A 17,650-nucleotide genomic window follows, 5' to 3' on the forward strand; every position below is an offset into this window, starting at 1 on the left:
TAAAGAGCAAGCAACAATTTTGATTTGAGGTTTTCAAGTGATTAAGAATGCTAGCCTTAAGATGGTTCAATCAGCTGTCAAACATTTGTGAGCCAAACAATTATTCAAGTTCATTCAAACAGAAGTTTAGAACTCGGAACACACAAATAGATCAGTCCACTGTCGTGGAGTTTCATCTTTTGTCAATCGATCTTAGTACCTAAACTGTCATTTGAACTAAGAGGCAATGACAAACATTAAATATCAAATCTGATTTGTTCACAAAACATTCTAACATCTATTTTCATTGGCTAGTGATGCAATGCTCATTCATTCAATGTCTAACAACCTATAACACTTTTGCTGAATAGATTAAGCCTAGATTCATAAAGTAAGTGATCAGTTTATCATAAGCAATAAGTGTTGAAATGAATGAAGACAATCAAAATATTAACTTATTTATGTTTAACTCACGGATCTAACACCCTAACACCCTAGGCTAAGCAAGCCGACTACTCAGCCGTGAATAAAAAATACATAGAGATCAAGAGTGAATAAAAAATGGAATACGAATGCAAATAAATAGAAATAGGGTTCATGGGTTCTTCTCTAAATCGAGAGAGATGGCCTTCTACTTTTACAAGGTTGCAAATCACAACAATGAAAAGCTCTAGAGTCTGGATTCTTTGGTAAAACTAGCGTCAAAATAAAGGGAAAGAGAGGAAGAAAATATATGGAGCCACTGGCGTATGGGTGAGAAAGATGGGATAAGTAGGACAAATCCTGAAATATCTTGTAGTTTCCTTAAAAATATCGAGCAGCGTAGCGGCTGCTCCCCTTGGGATTACCCACCCGGATGCTCCACATGGAAATTTCCAATTTTCATTCTTTTCTGCATACGCCCTTTCAAAGCTGCACAACCTATTCCAGACCTAAAATGACTAGAAAAACTTGATAAAGACTTTAAAGAGAATTGAAAAATGATATCACTCAAATTATCCTATGGCGAGTGTAGACCTTCCCAGCCAGTCCGTAGAATCAATATCATGCACTCTCGTCCAGTCTTCATAACTCCATTCCTTGAACCATGACTGCACTTCCTCTTGTTTCCTTGTGATTGAAGTTATTGTCGTAACTTTACGATAAAAACCATGAAGACTTGTCTTTGCGTGAAAGCTCAAATCGATCGAATAAAACGGCGACGGTTAACTTAAAACACCAATTGCCTCGATTATACGATTGATTTAAGAGTCCTTTTACAAATAATGCCGAAAACTAGGCTTGGGCATTTTACCCGGACCCGAGGATCCGACCCGAAACCGACCCGAAAATACCCGACCCGGAACCGACCCGAAAAATTATAAGTACTCATATGTGTCTTTTTATTTTGGACCCGCGGGTCTCGGATAAGACCCGGACCCGAACCGAGATCCGATCGGGTACCCGAAATACCCAAGATTTATTTTATATATTAGGTATATTTGGGTGATTGTGTATATTTTTGGTATTTCTAATCTTTTTTTAAGTTTTAGGTTCGTATTTTCGGGTATAGTTTCAAATTTCGAATGTAATTTTAGATTTTCAGAAAATATAATTTGGATATTCAGATATTTTTTGAGTTTTCAGGTCTGATTTTAGGTAAATATTCAGGTAATTTTACGGTTTTTCGGGTACTTTTCGAGTTTTTGGGTCCAGTTTGAGTATTTCGAGTTTTTTGGGGTTTTATATACCCGAACCGACCCGGATCCGAACAATATCCGAATATTATAAGTGTTTTACGGGTACTGAAATTCTAGACCCGAACCGACCCGGACCCGACAAGACCCGACCCGGAACCGACCCGAAAATTGTAAATACCCATATGGGTCTAAATTCCGAGGACCGGAAAGACCCGGACCCGACAAGACCCGACCCAAACCCGACCCGGAGACCCGGATGCCCAGGCCTACCGAAAACAGCCCAAAAAGGCCTACAACACGGCCAAAGGCCCACTTACGATTTTAGACGAGATTGAGCACAAGATAACTATGACAGTTTATTTTTTATTCGCAGAAAAAGATAAATGTCAAATTTCCGAAGATAAATGTCAAGTTTCGAGGATAATCATGAAAGTCGAAAAAATTGGAATATATCCATTTTTGCGATAAACTAGACCCAAGGGTGAAAAGGGAAGAAGCAAACCGACTTTGGAGGAGTATATAAGAAGATCTTAGGCTAGATGAACAAGAGAATAATTTTTTGGATCAGAGCAGACTTAGCACTTAGAGCAATTTTTCGTTTTTGTTATCGAGCTGTGTCTCAACTAAGTTTCACAGTTTTAGGTTGCTAGAACTAGGGAACTCGCCGACAGCTCTTCAGACCGAGGATTACACCTGTTGGTCACGCTTAAACGCAAATTTGGAATAAGATCTACTTGCTCTTTTCTGTTCTTTACGTTTATTATACTTCCGTTTTTTCATATATTTATTGCGTTGTGCGTGGCCCCACAGATTTTCGAGACCTTCAGGGGAAGGTAGGTTTACGTGGATTTTCTCCGATTAACAATCTCGATGATGTGAATTCGGGTTCCCACAAATAGAAAACTGAGGTATCTTACCTTGCTAGCTTGGCAAGCCACCATTTATGAGGTGTGGCGGGAGAGGAACAACAGACTGCATCGCCATTCCCACCGCTCTGCCTCCAGACATCCAAATCTGGCTCAAGCTTCAGAGAGAATGATTCTCTGGTTTTCCCTCTCATAGCCGTTCCGTGATTTTTTAGGATCTCGGATCTTCGTCTTTGCGTCTCTTGTTCTTAATATCTTCAGTCCCATCATTAATCACAATCGATTTCTTCGTCTCCATCGAAAGTTACAGAAGAACACAAATAGTCTTTGTCTTGTGCTTTGGGACAATCTCACTAGGCCACAGGATGGACAACTACTTGAAATTCATCTTGGGCACATATGCTCACAGGCTTCTATCACTATGTCAGCTGGACTTCAGTAGTGAGGTTCTAGTTGGGCTATTAGGCACTTCAATTCTATCTTGGGGCTGCTTCTTTATTTCTTTGGGGTTAAAATTTGATATGGGTAATCTAAAGAGTGTATATGTAATATTTTAACCTTTGCCTCATTTTTTTTTTGTCGGGTTTAACCTTTGCCTCATTTAAATATATGCAATCGAAATTTCAAAAAAAAAAGCTTGCAAATATTCTAGTTATTAAAACAATATAACTATTATTATTGCGATCAATGTGCGAACACTGTATGATAGAGAAACGTAGGAGTGCCTGCTCCAAGTCCACATATCTTGTTCGGTAGTAAACTGTGTTATTATTGGCACATACCTAACCTACTTCTTGATTAAATTATTTTCTCCTGGATATTGATGGACAATAGGAAACACAAATTAAAATTATCTCTCAAAAGAACCTAAACTTTATCTCCATTTTCTTGCTGGGTTTAATCACTTCTTAACTTGAGTTATCTGAAAGCTCAGTTTCCACTTTAGGCTAACTGCTTGTAGACTTGAGATTAGTCTAGATGAAAAACGAAAACTAAAGATGAGTAAGTCAAAGTCAAAAAATTTAAAAGGTTTGAAAACAATTATGATCAATTTCATGATCTACAGCTTATGATTAACTTATGAGCAAAAAACAATATTAGGGTTTCATTTCAGAAACTCAAGATCAAACAGATGGAGATTAGAGACAAGAAAGGTGAGAAAATGGAGATGGGAAGACGAAAATAATCAGCGAACCATCAGACCACAGACAAAGAGAAACCCACCACCGAAAGAAATGGTTGAATCCGGATCTTGATTTTGACAGAAACCCAATTTATTTGGCCGATCCAGCTCCACGATCATACGCTAGGCCTCAAACTACTTCTCCGACAAGGAGTGCAGATATAAATAATGCCAACGGAACCACGCGGCGAGCACACGTAGTCGACCCTTGCAACAAGTTCATGTCTTCCGGTGAAGATGGCACGGCAGAGTCACTTATTTCCGCCGCATGTGATTGTCACCAGAGCTTCCATTGGAAAGAAATCGAGGGCATGTTCGTTGTCAAATTTAACAGCTTTGGATGACCTTCTGCGGTGGTGGAGGAAAAGATCCGACAGAGTCATTGACTGAGGATCTTAACAAGTTTCATCAATCATTTAGTGGTATGGAGTGGATCAGTCTCAATATCATCCCAAGAAACGGTTTAGGACAAAGTTTAGTCAAGAACATAAGGAGACGATGATGGAGTTTTCCAAGAAGATTGGATGGAGAATGAGTAAGTTAGAAGACAATGAACTGAATCTGTTCTGTCGTGAGATTAATGTGAAAAGACAAGTGTTTAAAGTTTGGATGGACAACAATAAGCAAAGAGCTAAGAAGAAAGTAATGTAAGATACTTTTAATGTATACTAAAGATCCTTGTTCAACACTCCTGTAACTTTCAAGACTATATTGTGTTACATTTTGGAAATTAGAATTGATTAGATTTAGAATTGTAAAGAAGTTGATTCTAAAGCTCAACATAACGCTCTCTAATCTCTTCGGCAACATGAGAAGCCTTTTCTTTTGCGGTTTCATAGGCGTGTGTTGATGTTTCCTTGACTTTGTCCATGGTTTCTCCGAACCCTCTGGCCGCTCCATCTTTAGCTTTGTGTGATTTTTCTTTCATATACTCAACAGATCCATCCATTGCTTCTGTTGCTTTGTCCCTACCATACTTTACTGCACGTTCACCTTTATCCGCTGCGGTTTCTTTTGCACTCTTTGACCTCTCTTTAGCTCCTTCATAGGCTTCACTGCTCTTGTCTGTGGCCATCCTGATCACATCGCCGGTCTTTTCATACCCGTAATCCTTTGCTTTCTCAGCACTGCCGTAAGCAGCTCCCACCTTGTCATACGCCATGTCCTTTGCATCGCTCGCCTTCTCATACGCCATGTCCTTGGCACTTCCGTAAGCAGCTCCCACCTTGTCATACGTCATATCTTTGACATTGCCCGCCTTCTCATATGCCATGTCCTTGGCACTGCTGTAAGCAGATCCCACCTTGTCATACGTCATGTCGATCACATTTTCCGCCTTCTTGTATGCCGTGTCCTTGGCACTACCCACCTTGTCATTGGCCATGTCTTTTGCAATGCTTGCCTTTTCATATGCCATGTCTTTTGAAATGCTTGCCTTTTCATATGCCATGTCCTTTGCATTGCCCGCCTTATCATATGCCACATCTTTTGCATCACCAGCCTTATCATAGGCATAATCCTTAGCATGTCCGGCCTTCTCATAGGCCATGTCCTTTGCATTGCGAGCCTTATCATAAGAAAAATCCTTCATGTGGCCAGCCTGTTCGTAAGCCATGTCTTTCGCAATGCCTGCCTTATCATAGGCCATGTCCTTAGCCTCTCCTGCCTTATCATAAGCATAATCCTTTGCATGTCCAGCCTGCTCGTAAGCCATGTCTTTGGCATTTACTGCTTTATCATAGGCGAAATCCTTCGCATGTCCAGCCTGCTCGAAAGCCATGTCTTTCGTATTGCCTGCCTTATCATAGGCAATGTCTTTTACATAGCCAGCTTTCTCAGAGGCCATGTCTTTTGCATTGCTTGCCTTTTCATAAGCCATATCCTTAGCATCACCAGTCTTGTCATACGCAGAGTCCTTGATGTATTGTGCAGTGTTGTAAGCGTAGTTTTTTGCGCGTTGGGCGGCAGTTTCTGGTTTCTTTTCCTTTATACCAAGTCCACTGAAAAAAAAATGTAAAAAGTTATTTACGATAACCTAATTACGGCCAAATAAATTATCAATGTAGATGATGTAATGACCAAATCTTGACATAAGATGTTACCTAAATGAGACACTGAACACAGAATCAACGTGATGGGGTGGATGGTTTTAATTGAACTAGAAAGGGATTTCAGAAAATACTTACGTGATGATTTGGTCGGAGACCCAAATGGCCCATGAAACAGTCTCTGTTGCCATTTTCTTTGCCGTTTCAGCAGCGCTTCTTGCGTCCTTTGCCGTCGTTCCCTTCTGCCACGTTAGAACCACCACTATCAGTAGCAGTGCCAAAGCCATTCTTCTTCTCCCCATTCTCTCTTTTGAGCAGTAGTTACAGAACAATGTTTTCAAATTTGCTTTAACAAACTTTTTCTTTGATGATTCTAGTTCCAACATCTTTGGAAATTATCTATATATAATAACAAACCCATTTTTTTTCTGCTGACATCATCTTTTTTTTATAGGAAAAAGTTATATCTAATGGTCATGCTTAATTTAATCATACAATCCAACAGACAAGATTTGACTTTCTTTAAGAAAATGTGGTCATTGTTTATTAAAGTAAACCACAGCTTGTGTCATCCCCGAACTAACGCCTTCCCTCAAATAATAATGGCACCTTTTTAAAAGATATATACATCGTCCAAATAATAGAAATTAGCAACTCTTATTTGAATAGTCTTTTCTCAAACAACACATCCCATTTAGAGTAACAAACATACACTTTTTTTTTGTTTAGAGTAACAAATATATTTTTTCATAATCATTTTTTATTTTTAAATAATAATAAAAATTGTAGATGTGTTTTTCAATGCTATGATCTAAGGAATATTAATTTACTTGTAAAGTTTACTTCTAAAGAAACACATACTTTTTAGAGCACCAAAGAACCTACCTGTTCAAAAACATATTTTCCGTCTAAAATAGTTATGATTACGAACTTGAAATGTTTACAATATCCTGTTCCAACAAAGGAACAATACATAATGGTGTATCAATATGAGAACCAATAAGAAACCATTTATTGGCATCTACATGTGCTAAAGCATGTGGGACTTTGTTGATGTTGCGTGATACATAAGTGAAAGTACCGCCTCTATTCTTCGTTCCATTTCCTTGATGTCTGACTCTTGACAGATAGTAGCTATTTGGAAGTAGTAATCCTTGTGGTGTAGCATCTGAACTAGTTGAAGACAATCCCCTTCAAATATGATAAATTTAAAGCCTCGAATAAAAATGTTTTCGATGATCGATAAAAGTACTTTAGCTTCAGCCTCTAAAGGTGTGTTTGTATAACCCAATTGCACCACCCCCCAATAATGAACCTAACCAAAATGATCTCAAAATACCCAACCTACTGATACTTCTTCGGATGAAAGATCAAAAGACCATTGTTGGAAAAAATGGTGGAAAATTTGAATCATCAATAAAACCCCATTGGTCTTATCTCTTTTGCATCCATCAATATTCATTTTGAATTTTAAATTGCCATCAACTCGGTTTTCAGCTCCAAACCTCTGTTGTTCTCCTCTTCTTCTTTATCTCGTCTTTGTCACCATTTTTGAATTTTTGAATCTTTTCCTTTATTCATTATTTAATATCAAACTATACTTCATCTAACAAAACATGTACCGGATAACAAATCATGTATCATATAACAAATATTTTAACAAACAACATATTAACTCACATCATGTATCAAAAATGTACAAGTTGAAAAACCATTTATCAGCTATGCAAACCATGTATCAATTAACGACAAGCTTTTGTAACATCACACAAAGCATTTATTATTTCTTTGATATCAAACTATGTATCAGCTAACAAAATATGTATCACATCTAACAAATCATTAACCAGATAACAAATATGTAACACGTAAGAAGTCATTTATCAAATGTTGATTATCAAATAATGTATTAACCCACAAAGCAAGTATCAACCAATCTATCAGCTAACAAACCATGTAATAAACAATGTGTAAGCTGACAAAACCATGTATCAAATAATGTACAAGCTGACAAACCATTTATTAAAACATTTATCAGCTAACAAACTATATATTAATTAACAACAAGTATTTTGTTTACCAACCATTTATCAATTAAAGGCGCATTGTTGTAACAGTTAACTAAATATGTATTCTAAAGAGTAGAAAATGTAAGTACCGATAAAATTGAAGATCCAATATAGAATTATCATTTTTGGTTAATCACTAAATTTTGTGAGAGATAATCAATATTATACTTTATATTTATATGTCACTGATTGATGATTGTTGAAATCAATTTTGTGGTGTCGTTGAAATCGCCGAATTCCTATGAAGATTTAAAGCCACAAATGAATAGATAGTGGAGTTGGCATAACAATTATATACTGAAGTTAATAAACAGAGAATATGGTTCATATGTGAGGGGGAGGAGAAATGAAAGAAGGAGGGATGATGAAGAAAGTAAAGAGAAATGATGAGAGAGAACGAGGAGAAAATAGATTCACTTTTCTGATATAATCTTACACACCTACTCACATCCACCCACATTCACTAGAAGAAGTTATTTGGATAATCTTATGGGCATAAACTGCCAAAGTTTCTCGAAAAAAACAAAAAAATATAATTTTAATGAAAAAATTGTATTATAGTATTCTTCAGTTGTTAAATCAAATAAAAATGTGACAACTGTAAAATCAAGTGTTTAAAAAAATCTTTGCAGAGTACTCTCCCTTATTCTCTCATATAATTTTTAATTATTTAATTTTTAATAAATTTTCTCCCTTTAGATACCATTGTTAGACTTGCTCTTAGATTAGGAGTGCAATCGCTAATTACTGTGTGAAATGAGGCTATATACACCAATTTTCTCTTAAATATATACTAGATTTTGATACACGTTTTGAAAGTGTGGAATTCAGAAAATTTGATAAAAATACATTACTGTTTTTGTTCTTTTTGACCTATTGTATTTTATTGATTTTTATTGGTTAGATTAGTTTTAAGGGCTTTTATCAAGACTAACCTAAGAATTCAAGTCAATAGCAAAACCAACCTCTTTTTTTTCTCATTACTATTCATCAATGAATTTTTCAAACCATCCTTATGTTTTCGAAATATTTACAAAACTGCCATTATTATTATTTTTTTTAATATTTTCGAAAATGAGAAAAACCTATTACACCCTAAGCATTTCTTCTTATTTACAACAATGCCATCATCATCAATTTTGCAACCACCATTGAACCACCATGTTTGAGCTCATAAAAGCTCAATAACTCAATTTTAACCACTTTTTCTTTTCTCTAACTCAACAAATCTTTCATTTCCTCTACATTTCTATCTAAAAAACTCTCACAACTTTCATTTTCATCTCACAAATTTCACATTTTCGAGTTTCTTCATTAGTAAATCGTCAAAGATGCTTCCTTTTGCTCAGTTTATGAGTTTGGACGGTTGAAAGGGTCGGAATCGAGGTTCACACCGGAAAAAGGTAACTGTTTACATGGTTTTCACCACTTTTTCAGTCTGTGTCGCGATGGTAGACTGCTTTATATGTCTACACCAATGTGTAGACGTACGATTCAGTCTATTTGTCAACGAACAAGTCAGTTTCGCAATTGACCTTTTTAACTTTTTTTTGTAACGCAGACTTCCCCAGTAGTCTACATCCTTACCTTTGACTACAAAAACAAAAATCTACGTAGACCTACCAAGACGGCTACGTAAAAGAGGTTAGTTTTACATTTGACCGAACGTTTGACTTTCTTAAGTAGACTTCAAAGGAAGTCTACGAAATGTAGGCTGCCAAAGAAGTCTACTTAAGGTCAGTTTTGCATTTGACCAAAACATTGACTTCGTTGAATAGGTTAGTTTTGTATTTGACTAAAATGTTTTTAAATAAAATAAATATTTTTTAAATTGTAGACTTCCAATGCAGTCTTCGCATTTTTCACAAAAAAATATAGACTGTTCGTGAAGTCTATATATTTATTTTGGTCAAATGCAAAACCAACCCATGGGTTTTGAAGTTAGACCTTGTGCGAAGTCTACGAATCTGTTGTCTACATATGAAATCTACCTTCGAAAGTCAAACAATGGTCAATTGCAAAACTAACCTTTTTCAAAAAATTGAAACATGTAGACTACATATGAAATCTACCTTCGAAAGTCAAAACTTGGGTGAATTCTGGTCAATAATAAAAACTAACCTTTTTAATGTGGTAGACTAAAACGGAAGTCTAAATGTGTAAAGTTAAAACTTGGATGAGTTTCTGGTCAAAAAAAAAAGTAACCCGTAAAAATTTCAATTGCAAAAACTAACCCAAAAGTAGACCTATTTGACCGTCTACAAATGTAAACTGACACGAACGTCTACACTGTCGTAGACTGATTGAAAAGTCTACGTAGGAAAATAAATTAAAACTGAATTTATGTATTATTCATAAAGTTTATTCTAGATTTTTTTGTTTGAAAGTGTGTGTTAGTTAATCCTAATAGGTTTGAGTGATTTTGAAAAGAAAAACTATTGTAGTTATGAAATTATAATACTTTTGATTTCACAATGTTGTTAGGTGTTAACTGTAGACATAATTGTAAGTCTACGTTAATATTTATTCGCTAATTGTGTGAAATTATATTTTTTTGCAGGAAATGACTCAATTACCGGCCGTATACGGAGAATGGGTGGAGAAATGCTCATTGTGGGAGTTTGTGGTCAATAAAAAAAAGGGAGGGAGAATGTTCCCTTTGAAAGATGGTTGTACACATGTTGAACTTTTTGAAATGGTACAAGAAGATTATTATCTAGACAAGAAAATCGAGAAGGTGGTGCTAACGTATTCTTTACCAGACGTCATTTTACAGCAAATGGCTCCGGATACTCCTCCTATGCATGTCATGAATGATAGACAAGTGCAGAATTTGATCGAGTTGTCTAAGACACACTTTGTACGCCTTTGTGTATCAAGCCAGAGCCAAAGAGAAGCTGAAGATGGTGACGATGTTGATGTGTCTGATGATGAAGATGCTGATGAAGATGGTGATGAAGATGTTGATGAAGATAGTAATGATGCTGAATATGATCAAGAAACTGGTGATGTTGCTGTTGATGTTGACGATGGTGTCAACTACAGTGATTATGGGAAAGTGAAAGGTGAGGAATCTGACGAGGATGCAAAAGAAACGCTGTATGATGGCCATAAAGCACAATGCTCTGGTAGTGAAAGAAGATCCTTGTCTCTTAATGACAATATATATGTCGGTCAGAGTTTTGCTAGTAAGGATGAGCTTGTTTCAAAGTTGAAGTCGATCGCTGTGAAGGGTAAATTTATATTCACAGCATATAACACAACGAAAACTCTGTATGTGGCTAAGTGTAGTGTTCAAGGATGTGGTTGGAAGCTTAGAGCAAGTGTGAAGCATGGACCAAAGACATTTTGGGTGACAAAATATTTGAAAACTCATACTTGTTCAGTGGCGGATCGGATGGCTCAGCGGAAATATTATACTCCAAAATATGTTGCAAGGCTATTCATAGATCGGGTTGGGATTATAGATGGGCTTACACCGAAGCATATCAAAGACGCGATGAGGAACATGTTTGGGATGAGTCTAGATTACAACACTTCGTACCGAGCTCTATTAGCTGCCCAAGTGCTTGTGAGAGGAACAACAGAAGATGGATATGAGAATTTGCCTTCTTATTTGCGTCAGATCGAGATGTCGAATCCGGGAATTGTCACATGTCTTGAGAAAGATGGTCAAAACAGATTCAAGTATCTATTCCTATCTTTTGGAGCTTCGATAGCTGGTTTTAACTACCTTAGGAGGGTTATTGTGGTGGATGGGACTCATCTATGTGGAAAGTATGAAGGTACCTTGCTAGTTGCGGCTGCTCAAGACGGTAACTTTCAGATATTTCCATTGGCTTTTGCGATTGTCGATGCAGAGAATGATGAGTCGTGGAAATGGTTTTTTACCAATTTGCGGAGGTGTGTTTCATCTGATTATCCTTTGGTGATAGTTTCTGACAGGCACGGTTCCATTAAGAAGGCCTGTTAGAAGGTTTTCCCTTGGGCAAAGCGAGGGATATGCTATTATCATCTACAACAGAACATAGTCCAAAAATTCAAGGGAAAGCACATGTTGTACTTGGTCAAAGGCGCTGCTTATGCACACACGCTATTCGATTTGACCGCTACATGGATGAGATAAGGAGTATAAACCCTGCTCTTGCAACATATTTGGAGAATGCTGACGTCTCGTTATGGTCACGAGTTCACTTTCAAGGTGACTGATACAACATAAAGACTAGCAATATTGCAGAATCGATCAACTCAGCACTGAAGCCAGCCAAAGGATTTTCCATCTCATTCCTTCTAGAATTCATACGCGAGAAGCTAGGAAGGTGGTTCTATAAAAGGAGAGAAGATGCTTTGAGTCTCACATCACAACTTAGTCGGGGAGTTGAAAATTTGTTGGCTATTCGTGAAGAGTATGCATATATGATGAGTGTGGAGCGAATTGATGGTTGGCAGTTTCTTGTGAAGGGAGGACATCGAGATTGTGTTGTTGACTTACAATTTCGGAGGTGTCAATGCGGTGTTTTTGATATTGAGAAGATACCTTGTTCACATGCCATTGCAGCTGCAAAGGATGTGAATATTCATGTCTCTACACTGGTCTGCCCATCATATTCAAAGAATTATCTTTATGCAGCATACGCGGCCAATATCTTTCCCAAAAGTGACGTTTTGGAAGCTCCCACGGAGGACAAAAGTGATGATGCAGGAGCTACCACTGAGGACATAAGTGATGATGAAGGAGCTACCGCAGAGAACAAAAGTGATGATGCAGGAGCTACCACTAAGGACAAATGCCTACCTCCGGAAGTCAAGCGTGGTCGGGGTAGGCAAAAGAAGTCGAGGTGGCAGTCTTGGCTAGAAATTTCCAGGATGAGGGGAAAGCAACCGCGAAAACTGCACAAGGATTATAGTTGCTCCCAATGCAAACAACCGGGTCACACTCATCCACACTGTCCAGGTTAAACCTATGGTGTCTTATGTCTATTATGTTGAATTTATCAGCTGTATTGCTTCTTTGGATGTTGTTTGTCTTATGTCTTTTGTTGTTGAAATTATCAGTTGTATTTGTTGTTATGGATGCTATGGATGCTATGGATGTTGTCTTATGTATTTATCAGTTGTATTGATGTTATGGATGTTGTCTTATTGCTTTGTACTGTTATCTTATGTTGTACTGTTATCTTGGACGTTATCTTATGTTGTACTGTTACCCTCTTTTGTCGTGTAGACTAACGAGTTAGTCTTCTTTTACTAATAGAAGACTTCTTTTGTCATGTAGACTAACGAGTTAGTCTTCTTTTATTAATAGTAGACTTCTTTTGTAGTAAAAGCAAAGATGATATCTTTTGATAGATAGTCCAGTAGCAGAATTCTGTAAAAGTCTTCTGTAAAAAAAGACTAATACTTAAGTCTGCTACAAGAAAATTACATAACTTTGTTACAACCAAAAGCCTGCTACATCAGTCTGTGTCTCACAGCACAATACAAAAGTCAGGTACAAAATCCTACTACATCAACCTACATATATCCGCTGAGGAAAGTCACCAAAAAACCTTCATCCTTTCCTCACAATAGTCAAGTACCAAATCACTACATCAACCTAAATATATCCGATGAGGAAAGTCACCAAAAAACATTCATCCTTTCCTCCTATTTGACCCAAACTTCATCCTTACCTTAGTCATAGACACCGAGATGATTGTAAACACGTTTCTCTGTGCCGTTGATGCTGGTCTCATCAAATATTTCACTCGCCAACTGACTCCTGATTGTCTTGATTTTCTTATCACACAGGTCATGAGGTGAGAATGCCACGCCAAGTGCATGACATTCTATATACTTCAAGCAATACACTCCACAGTCCCCGCTCTGGTGGTTTTATGGTACCTCAGATGCTGAGACCCGCTCATGTGTGAAATAACCTGTGTACAACTCCCTCTCTTCACCGCAAGACATCATATGCAGCATGTACGGCACCATATGTGCAAAAGGCTTAACATGCTCGGCAATCTCTTCATCCTTAGCGTAAGAAACATCACTATCCCAAATCACTATGTGTCTCCTGCGCCCATGTCTTATCTGATCTGCAATATGCTGGTTCCTCGCCAGTGTAGAAGTTTAAGGTCCCAGAAGGGAGTAGTTTACCGGACTCGTCAGGACTGGCAAGAAACTCTGAGTAACCTGATGTCCAAATTTGAGAAAACGTAGCATCCACGAAGCAAACTCTGTCTGACCTAAACCATTCTGGTTTGCTTTGTGTATCAAAGTCTTAAGAGATTAATTCCAGCATCCATGTGCTGCATTTACAAAATTTGCATTTCAAATTGAGAGACAGGCTACATCAAAGGAAAACTTCAAAGAAGAGAAGGCTACAACAAAGGAAGACTTCTACATGCGAGAGAAGGCTACATACCGTGTCATTCAACCATTTTGTAGGAGTTAATAGTGTGTAGAACCAAAAACTTGAAGAACCTTTCACCTTTTGTTGCCATTTGCTGTCAATAATCAAATCATGAAATTAAAACACTACCAATTCTTTTAAATAAAGAGCAGCTATATAAGGTTGGATGACTAACGGGTCAAGTTGCAGCCAATCGATAAGAACAGAGAGCTTTGGTTTATCAACACCAGCAAATGGGTTATATCACAGGCCTCGGTACGGCTGGTTAGGTATGATAACCTTTGCCGTGCTGTTTCCAGCAAAAAGAGATTGCTGAGTTGCAGCAAGCCTACGTTGCCTATCACTCCTAGCACAGGCCACAATGGAAGCAGCTCTCACTTTTTTTAACTTGTTTCAGTTTTTTCACAGAACCAAAATCAATGCCTATTTGATCTTTGTCTACTACAACAACACTTATGTCTCCATTCCCATTCTCACTCTGCATTTGTTTTCAGTAAAAAAACACAGATTAATAACCAGAAGAGAACATTCAAATAACAGCCATTAAAAACATACATTAATATCCAGTACACACCAAAAGAGAAGAGTCAAATGCATAAGTTTTTCAAACCAAACAAGCTAATATTCCAAGGTTCCAAATTCAGGAGCAAACAAGTTATTTCTTTTTCACTGATTTTTTGCCTCTTTTTGGCCTTCTTGGTTTGGGAGATGTTTTGGTACTAACCACAGTGGCTTGGGCGTCTTTGCCTTTGGCTCTTGTTGTCATTCTGGCGGGTTTAGGAGATGCTTCCTCAGATCTACTTTCTTCACTGATGTCCTCCTTATCTTTGGCTCCATTAGATACATCAGCAGATGTCCCATCTTGCACAATCTTTTCAAGATGTCCCATCTTCGCAGTAAGGCCCTCAAGAATGCTGGATTGTGTCTTCAGAGTGTTCTTCACAGTGCTCAGCTCCTCAACCATGGTAGAGGTCAGGCCAGTAAGCCACTGAGCTATTTCTGCTTTCATGATCTCCACATCCAGGCCAGGGGACTGACGAGCCTTCTTGCATGATACTCCCTCAGACTCAGTGGAGAAGGTGACAATGCCTTCTTGCTTTGCTCCATCTGACCAGCGTCTGTCTTCATCGGATGGATTTCCACCTTCACATTTGTCCACAGTTTTGTACCGACAAGAGGCCAGTGACTTTCTTCCCACACCCAGTGTCTATTAAACATTGCCTTCACTATGTTATCAGTCTTTTGGTCTTCCCGATCACCATCCCAGAGAGGAAACATTTCAGAGAGGTCCCTTAAAGCAAAGTTGTTAACCCTAGTCTGCGGAAGAAAATAATATTGTTAGTATAAAACCATATGAAGAAAATAATATTGTGTTGTTGAAAAAAAAACATATGAATCATACCTGTTTAACAATATTTTCCTTCAGATATCTCTTGCCTCTATTACCAGAGTAGGCAAGTAAAGGTGGGGTCGGAGTACCTTCTATAGGGTCACCAAACCCTGCTGCAAATTCAGGGAGACACCAATAGACCCAGACTTGAAGCACCTAAACAAAGCCTTCCATAGCATAGGAAGGCTTGGCCAAGTCTAAACCCTTCACCGAATCCATCAAGAATTTAAACGCTACCCTTCCCCACAGATAAGCTTTAAAATCTTCTAGATCCATCACCAACCTAGCCAGGCTAGCACATGTAGGTGACGAGCTTCTTGGTGCTTGGATGAAGCCAGCGTAGATGGCTAGATACCCTAAACGCAGCCGATCATTTCAAGACCATGTTCCACACATCTGACATGCTGTGGTTAATTCCTCAATACTTGGCCCCCGGTCGAAATGCACTCCCATCTTCCCCCAAAATGCTCTCATCTCATCTGTTACCTCAACCAGCGGATTCTCGAGATTCTTCACATACTTACAGTTCAGGCCTGTTATCTCTTCAAATTCATGCAGAGAAAACCTCGCTGGTCGAACACCTACTAGACTCCACAACTCGTACTTCTTCTTGCAATCAAGCTGATAACTGAGTATATAGTGCACCAACCTTGAAGCCTATCCAAAATCCAATTCGTGGAACTTCAAGAACACTCCTACTGTGGAGTTCTTGAGCTCCTCCCATTCATCTTCGTTGAGTACTTGTTTAAGAGCAGTGAAGAGCTTGCTGTTATCACTGTAGTAGGCAATGCTTTTACCCGGAACAGGTTCCTGCCCTACAGTATACATCCTCGGTGGGAAATCAAGGTTATCCATTTTGAAATATGCAGCAACAAGACAAACAAAGAATTAAACTCGTACTCGAGAAGTCTACAAATTCAACAAGAAGTTTACAAGAGAAGTCTACATATTCGATAAGAAGTTTACAAGAGAAGTCTACAAATTCAAAATGAAGTCAACGCGAGAAGCAGAGATGGATTAGAACTCAAGAGAAGTCTACAAATTCAAAATGAAGTCTACATATCGACACTGATGTCTATCTACCTTAGAGTTGACTGACCGGAAGCAGAGAAGGATTAGAGAAGATCCGCCCTTAGAGAAATGGATCTGAGACTGGCCGACACAGATCTGAAACAAAAGAAACTAAAAAATTAGTAAACAAACTAAGAGAGAGGTTACATGCATATTGAGACAAGTCAACTAGTTGTTAAACGCGAGAAGACAGAGAGAGATGAAGTACCGTCCGTGAGACTGACTGGAAGCAGATATTTGGACGAGAACCACCGTTCGTTGGAAGTCGCCGGCACAGATCTGGAAAAGAAAAAGGTAAAGGAGGTTTAAAAGAGGTTACTTTTTAGCGATGGAGCAGTCGAAGCAGAGAGATAATTAACTTACTAAGCCGACAGAGCGGACGGAGACTACTTTAAGCGGCAGAAACGTGGTGGCTAGAGTTCACCGGAAATCGCCATGAGAGAGACAAACGGCATGGATTAGGGTTTTTACCCAACAAGCTTGGGAAAGAGTATTTATATGCTGGTTAACTTTTCTGGTTAGGTTAAAAAAGGTTTGGTTTACTTCGTTTAGGTTAATTATTTTGGTTAAATCCGGTTAAGTTAATTTTTTTTTGTGTAGACTTCTTCGTATGTCTACAACGATTTTTTTGCCGTTTTTTAAAAAAATTTAAAAGGATTTAACATATGATTGTGTAGACTTTTTCGTATGTCTACAAGTAGAGAACTTGGTTACACACAATATAAACGTGAGTCAAAGTGACATACAAGTTGTTACACAATAAAACAAGTTGAGAATTTAGTCATACATATTAAAAACGAGAGTTAAAGTGACATTACAACCAACACATACTTAATTATCCGAGTCATACACATTAGACATAAACACATTACCAACCGAGTCATACACATTACATAAAGACGACAAGGAGACCTATGAAAATTAAGACCATAACCATAACCGCAACAAAGTAATCAAAACTATACTTT

General features: G+C 38.0%; 2 protein-coding genes and 1 pseudogene across 2 annotated transcripts; 1 reads left to right on the top strand and 2 right to left on the bottom strand.

Moving 5' to 3' along the window:
- The first annotated feature begins 3,656 nt into the window (after positions 1–3,656).
- Positions 3,657–4,358, top strand: LOC130496434 (zinc-finger homeodomain protein 6-like; annotated as a pseudogene).
- Positions 4,359–4,385: 27 nt separating this feature from the next.
- Positions 4,386–6,089, bottom strand: LOC108808169 (embryonic protein DC-8). Its single transcript, XM_018580353.2, has 2 exons — positions 5,894–6,089; positions 4,386–5,707 (listed from the first exon to the last, which is right to left on the bottom strand). The coding sequence occupies exons 1-2, from the start codon at positions 6,055–6,057 to the stop codon at positions 4,477–4,479; spliced, it is 1,395 nt and encodes a 464-aa protein (XP_018435855.2). The 5' UTR covers positions 6,058–6,089; the 3' UTR covers positions 4,386–4,476.
- A 7,408-nt stretch (positions 6,090–13,497) lies between these two features.
- LOC130495668 (uncharacterized) lies at positions 13,498–16,466 on the bottom strand. The gene is made up of 11 exons (XM_056987109.1): positions 16,294–16,466; positions 16,037–16,239; positions 15,815–15,967; positions 15,624–15,724; positions 14,946–15,428; positions 14,645–14,699; positions 14,469–14,598; positions 14,234–14,315; positions 13,966–14,001; positions 13,708–13,914; positions 13,498–13,602 (listed from the first exon to the last, which is right to left on the bottom strand). The coding sequence occupies exons 1-11, from the start codon at positions 16,464–16,466 to the stop codon at positions 13,498–13,500; spliced, it is 1,728 nt and encodes a 575-aa protein (XP_056843089.1).
- Positions 16,467–17,650: the final 1,184 nt, after the last annotated feature.

Source organism: Raphanus sativus, chromosome 6, assembly GCF_000801105.2.
Source record: "Raphanus sativus cultivar WK10039 chromosome 6, ASM80110v3, whole genome shotgun sequence".
Classification (NCBI taxonomy): Eukaryota; Viridiplantae; Streptophyta; class Magnoliopsida; order Brassicales; family Brassicaceae; genus Raphanus; species Raphanus sativus.

Excerpts from the sequence above, each read along its gene's own strand:
- LOC108808169 (XM_018580353.2), bottom strand. The coding sequence starts at position 6,057 with ATGGGGAGAAGAAGAATGGCTTTGGCACTGCTACTGATAGTGGTGGTT. Across the intron at positions 5,708-5,893 it reads GTCTCCGACCAAATCATCAC|TGGACTTGGTATAAAGGAAA; the intron begins GTAAGTATTTTC and ends TTTTTTTTTCAG.
- LOC130495668 (XM_056987109.1), bottom strand. The coding sequence starts at position 16,466 with ATGGATAACCTTGATTTCCCACCGAGGATGTATACTGTAGGGCAGGAA. Across the intron at positions 15,725-15,814 it reads CTTGATGGATTCGGTGAAGG|CAGGGTTTGGTGACCCTATA; the intron begins GTTTAGACTTGG and ends CTGAATTTGCAG. Across the intron at positions 13,915-13,965 it reads TGCCAGTCCTGACGAGTCCG|CATATTGCAGATCAGATAAG; the intron begins GTAAACTACTCC and ends GCGAGGAACCAG.